This window comes from Humulus lupulus, chromosome 2, assembly GCF_963169125.1.
Source record: "Humulus lupulus chromosome 2, drHumLupu1.1, whole genome shotgun sequence".
Classification (NCBI taxonomy): Eukaryota; Viridiplantae; Streptophyta; class Magnoliopsida; order Rosales; family Cannabaceae; genus Humulus; species Humulus lupulus.
Window position 1 is genome coordinate 90,699,366 of NC_084794.1, and position 6,417 is coordinate 90,705,782.

A 6,417-nucleotide genomic window follows, 5' to 3' on the forward strand; every position below is an offset into this window, starting at 1 on the left:
CTGAAAATATTCTATATGCTTTTGCTTTCCCACATGAACTCAAATTATCAATGGAAATCATGGAAAAGTCAAGAATGGAGATCTTGGGTTGGCAAATGTCTTGGAGCAGGCTAATGTTAAATTTGTAATTGGTAGGTACTGATTGGTTAGCCCATCATGTGGGTCTGGTATATACTATCCTTTTAAAATCTCTGCTATTTTAGTTTCTTTGAAGCAATTGAAATGAGATAAAAACAATTATTTGTGTATTCTTTTGTTGGTACAGGTGGTTGCTTGAACTTCAGTATTACCAAGTACCACAGATGTTGAATATGGGAGTTTTTTATCCACTATTGAATTTGAACTTTGGTTTGTAATTTTCATAGTCAATTGACATGGACATTACTTCTTGGATTGGGTAATTTGGACTTTTATGTATGTTTTGCGTTCGTTGTTAACTTGACTAGTTGTAGACATGGATTTTGTATTATAATTTGGACTCTTAAATGTGTTTTGTGTCTTGTGCTTGGTTTTGATTTTAAATTTGTATTGGACTTGGACTTTAAACTATGTTTGTGTATTGTCATTGTAGATTTAAATTTGTATTAAATTTAGAATTTAAATTTTAATTAGTTTACTTAAAGGTTTTAAAATATAACACTTATGTAAACGCTAAATCATCTCTAACTTAGATTTTTTTTTGCGATTTTAAAATAAAAAAGATGGATTCCAATGATCCTTATTTTTTTATCTTTGCTATTTTTTTTAAAGCGACCAAATCATGGATTAAAACGATCTGTTTTTTTGCACTTTTAAAATGGTTGGTCGGTTTTCGGTTCAAAAGTGTTCAAACTAAAATATGGATTTTTAAAGAGTAAACAATCGATCACACCAACCGATGCTCATCCCTATTACAACATACTAATCCAAAATGGTATACTTTAAAAATAAAAATAAAAAATTTCATCTCACCGTATGAAATAAAGGGATACTTACGGCGAAAGTACCTAAGTTATACAAAATGTTACACTTAAGTATCAAAATTATTTTTTTTACGAGAAAAGCACCCAAATTTAACTTTTACTTGCACATTTGATACTTGTCGTCACTATCTAACGACAAAGTTAATGATAGGTACTAAATGTGTAACTAAAAGTTGATATATGGTACTTTTACTGTAAAAATAAATTAGGTACTTAAGTGTAAATTCTGATAACTTAGGTACTTTCGCCTAATAAATAAATTGACATCTTTTTTTATGTTAATGTTTGTTATTCGATTTGAAATTATGAATTTATAAACTTATACTAAATGTTAATAGTAAAAAAAAATATTTGTGGTGAAAGTATCTAAATTGTCTAAATTTGCACTTATATACTTAAGTTTATTTTTTACGATAAAAGTACCTAAGATTAACTTTTAGTTGCATTGTTAATACTTGCCATTAAATGATGATAGTAGGTATCAACAATGCAAATAAAAATTGAACTTTGACACTTTTGGCATAAAAATATAAGTTAGTTACTTAAATGTAACATTGCAAATATCCCTAAAATAAATTTAGGACAAAAATCCTAAATTCCTCGCAATTACAAGGGTTATCTTCATTAAAGCGGCTGGGTCTTTATGGGTCTTGTCGTTTTTCCAGTTTTGCTTTCACTATTGTTACTATATAGTCGTTTCTGAATTGTTTATGTCGTTTCGAAGGCGGTGCCCTTAAACCCTTGCATATCTTCCCACTCAGCCTCCTCTTTACTCCTTTTCTCTCAGCGGCTCTCATTCCCTCTAGGCCTCTTCTCCCTTCTCACCATGGGAAAGCATTACAGACCTCCGGTGAGTTCCTAATTACTGTAATCTATTCCTCAAAACTTGCTTTGTTTTTTCGTGATTTCTTCCCTAAATTTGTTTCGTAAAAAAATTTCCAGGGAAAAAAGAAGGAAGGAAACGCCGCCAGGTACATCACCAGGTCGCAGGCTGTCAAGCATCTTCAAGTCAATCTACCTGTTTTCAGGTCAGTATATTACTCTCAAACTCACTGACGCCATGCCATGCCTTTGGAGCTCTTATGTCGAAATTTGTATATACTTAGTTGTTCATTGTATGAGTCATTTACGTTCTCAAAATGGAAAATGGGTTTTGTTTCATGTTTTTGGGTATCATTTTTGCTGGGTAGTTTTTATTGAATTTTACTATGTTATATTTGTTGTTTCGGGTTTCCTTGGGTAGTTATTTGTTATGTGTATACAAACATAACACATATTTGTTATCTTGGGCCAATGGGTCAAGGATTTTTGGCTCCAGTGCAGATGGACTTGCTGGCAGCCGATCTCCTATGCTTCTTAGCTTTCGGTTTTGGGTTTGAGTCTTCTTTGTATGTTGTAAGAGAATGAACTAATTTTTTTAGTTACTCACTGCCCCTTAAACGGTTTTGTATGTTGTAGGAAATTATGCATACTCAAGGGTGTTTTCCCCCGGGAGCCAAAGAAGAAGGTGAAAGGAAATCACCACACTTATTATCACTTGAAGGATATTGCATTTCTTCATCATGAACCTTTACTTGAGACATTTAGAGAAACAAGGGTTTATGAAAAGAAGATTAAAAAAGCCAAGGCAAAGAAGAATGAGGAACGTGCAAAGCGGCTAGAAAAATCTAAACCCAATTACAAACTTGATAGACTTATTCGAGAGAGGTTTGTCTTTGCCTATTTTTTAAAGTAGTTATCCCTCTCTTACTTGATAGAACAAGTGCCTGAAGATAGTTGTTTTTGTATATTTGGATTTGTAGGTATCCAAAATTTCTTGATGCAATTAGAGATTTGGATGACTGTCTTACTATGGTACATCTCTTTGCGGCTTTACCTGCATTAGAGAGGGAAAAAATTGAAGTAAGACGTGTCCATAACTGTCGAAGGTAGACCTTTTGAATATGTGAAAACATAGCTATAACTACTGCAACATTTTGTTCTTCAAAGCAATCTACGTAGTTGTAAAATTGTTGACACGTAATCTCCTTGTTTATTATGATCTTACTCGTCTCTTGGTTTCTTATGATCTTTTGTCTAGGTTGAGTCATGAGTGGCAAGCATACATCTCCCGTTCTCATAAATTGCGTAAGGTCTTTGTATCTGTGAAAGGAATATATTATCAGGTATAGTTGCATTCTTATTGTTGCGTAAATTTTTAAATTTTCATTATGCTGGAAGAGTGTGTGATCATTGCCATTATGGATTTACATGTACATGGTGTTTGTTTGCGCAGGCAGAAGTTCAGGGACAAAAGGTCACTTGGTTGACCCCTCATGCCTTGCAGCAAGTTTTGTCTGAAGACATTGATTACAATGTCATGCTAACATATCTAGAATTCAACGAGGTTATTATATACATTTACTTTGTTTTATATTTGTATTTTTCTATCATCAATACATGTTTGTTTCTCTTAAAGAAAATATGATGAAGAAAATGGTCATTAACTACCCTTGAATATGTAATGCTCATCTTACTGAATGTATTTATTTTTGGGTGTAGACTCTTCTTGCCTTTGTGAATTGTCATCTTTATCATTCCATAAATGTAAAGTATCCACCAATCCTTGATTCTCGGCTGGAAGCGTTAGCAGCCGGTATGTGTTCTCTGCAGTTCTTATTTAATCTTTTGACAGTAAGCTACACACATATATATATATTTTGGTTATTTATTTTATTTTGTGCTATGTATTTTTGTAGATCTTTATGCGCTATCTAGATGGTTTGCTGCTAGCTCTAGAGCTTTGGTAGATCCTCAGGCTTCTAGTGTGTCTGGTACTGAACAGGGCCAAAGCCAGCATAAAGAGACATCAGCTGAAGAGTCTGAATTAAGATTAGCACAACTTCAGCAGCAACTTCCTTCCAATGAACCTGGTGCTTTGATGCATCTTGTTGAAGATGTTGCTGGTGAGGATGAAGAGGATGAAGACACAAAGGAATGCAAGAAACTTTTTAAAAACATGAAATTCTTCTTGAGCCGTGAGGTGATCTCAATATCCATGGCAGGCTGCATTATAATAATTTACCTTTCATGTTTCTTTCTATAAAATAAAAAAGGTGATCAGTTAGTTGAATGAACATGCTAGTGTTGTAAATGAACTGAAGAATGAGAAATAAGAAAGCTAATAATGTTTGATGTCATTGAAAGTAAAGTTCTATTTTTGCTGGTTTGTGTTTTATTTAATTCACCTAATTGATACTGATATGATCTCTGTTCTGCTTGTCCTTTGATAGTTAAAACTGTCTAATTTTTTATGCTAAAAAGGAAAAAAAAAAAAAACTGAGTTAAAGCTTACTATTATTTGTAGGTTCCTCGAGAGTCACTGCTGTTTGTTATTCCTGCTTTTGGTGGTATGGTATCCTGGGAGGGAGACGGGGCTCCATATGATGAGAACGATGAAGATATTACCCATCAGGTTTTCTTTTTGATACAAGATGAGCTGAAAACTATAAAAGGTTGATATGCTGTTTGTTATTATCAACATTGAAAGCTGTTTTGTGTGCAGATTGTTGACAGACCATCTCAGACTCGTAGAATTCTTTCCAGAGATTATGTTCAACCACAATGGGTTTTTGATTCTGTAAATGCACGGATCATTTTGCCGACTGAGGATTATTTGGTTGGAAGGTAATACTTGGGAGTTCTCTGTTTCTAAATTATATATATATATATATATATATTTATATTTGTGATTTTGGCTTCATCATGTTAATCACCCTTTAATACTACGTCTTTGAAACCAGTAACAGACGTAACTAATTAATGGCAATATTACATTGACTGGGAGTAATGAAAATAGAAATGGAATATAATAGAATTGAATTTAATATGAAAAAAAATAATAAAAAATGTTATTGTGCAATAGAATAGTCTTTTCTCTCATTTGGTGGAAAAGTCATTCTATTGGAATGACTATTTTAATGTGATAACAAAGGAATGGAATGAATTTCATTCTTCTTTCCCCAACCAATATCTAAATGTATTGTTAAACACTTTGGCTGTAAGTTCAAATGAATTTTTTTTTCAATTTTTCTGTCTTGAGTTCTTAGATGATTGACAAGTTTGTTCCGCAAACAGGATTCCACCTCCACACTTGTCACCTTTCGTTGACAATGATGCAGAAGGTTATGTGCCAGATTATGCCGAGACCATTAAAAGATTGCAGGCTGCAGCCAAAAATCAAGTCCTTCCATTGCCAGGTGTGGGCGAAGAAGATATGGAAGATCCTCAGAGTTTACTGGCTGAAGGTGTAATAGATAGGGCAGAGGCTAATGAAGCTGCTGAGAGGAAGCGAAAGGTATGCAATTTAATTTAGGATTTTGCATATCAACTAAACAATGATGTTAAATACACAACAGTCAGTGTAATTGTTCTGGGAACACTTGGTTGGTATTGGGTTCTTTCTTGTTCATCATTTGGGTCTTGATATAACAAATTCTAACTATACGCAGATGACTGCCCATCAAATGCTGTATAATGAGGAAATTGAGAAGGAACTTCGATCATCAACTTCAATTCAAACTACTTCCGTTGAAAAGATGGAAGTTGGGGAGGAACCTCTTCCTGATCTTCAACAAGTTGTGGAGGATACTACTAGCATGTCTAAGGTTATGATGTCCCGTAAAAAGAGAGGTCTTCTTGAGGCCATAACGGTAAAAACTTCCTTTGATTCTTATATGTTTTATTTTCTAAGTTTTGTGTACAAATCTAACATTGTGGAGTGACTAATGTGCCATCTCTTTTGTCAACAGAAAGGCAAGCAACGAAAGAAGGACCAGATTAATCTTCTCAAGGAACGGAAGAGAAAAGTTGAAGAAGGTCAAAAGTCCAACTAAACTTGAGTTGGCCCATAAATTTTGTGTTCTCGTTTTTATTTTTTTACCTATATTTTATTTTCCCTAAAAGAATTGTATTTTTATTTAAGGATTTCTAGAATATCTCTTCACACAGATAAAAAAAGAAGAAATTTTGTCCATGACTTGTTCTGAAGATTTATATAATATTTATTTGCTTATTTCGTGCGAAGAGATGAACCAAAAATTGTGTCATTTTAGTACATTTTTAGTAATGTTTGTTTTAAGAATAGAAAATGGCAGGTTATGGTGATAGCAGGATGATCTTTTTTAGCGACTTCCTTTAATTTTATTGGTATATGCAGCAAAAAAGTACCGAAAAGAGTCGGTTTGCTATTATTCTTACTGTATCAAAGTGACTAAAATGAATATGTACGTGGCACACTGAGAGAAAACCATATATACAATTAATGATATAAATATATATTAGGGACCGATTCTGTCCCACCTTGTACGGAGACGAAACAAGTTTCGTTTTATGATATGGGTCGTTGATCTGGTTTTAATTGATCCAACGGTGATAGATTGGTAATGGATTTTTAATCTGAGTCGTTGAAGTAATC

General features: G+C 33.4%; 1 protein-coding gene across 1 annotated transcript; it reads left to right on the forward strand.

Annotated features, from left to right (window-relative positions):
• Window positions 1–1,677: 1,677 nt before the first annotated feature.
• Window positions 1,678–6,015, forward strand: LOC133818204 (pescadillo homolog). The gene is made up of 13 exons (XM_062250944.1): window positions 1,678–1,812; window positions 1,905–1,990; window positions 2,421–2,669; window positions 2,765–2,890; window positions 3,043–3,127; window positions 3,238–3,348; window positions 3,504–3,597; window positions 3,701–3,984; window positions 4,309–4,416; window positions 4,507–4,628; window positions 5,079–5,298; window positions 5,453–5,653; window positions 5,753–6,015. The coding sequence occupies exons 1-13, from the start codon at window positions 1,789–1,791 to the stop codon at window positions 5,834–5,836; spliced, it is 1,794 nt and encodes a 597-aa protein (XP_062106928.1). The 5' UTR covers window positions 1,678–1,788; the 3' UTR covers window positions 5,837–6,015.
• Window positions 6,016–6,417: the final 402 nt, after the last annotated feature.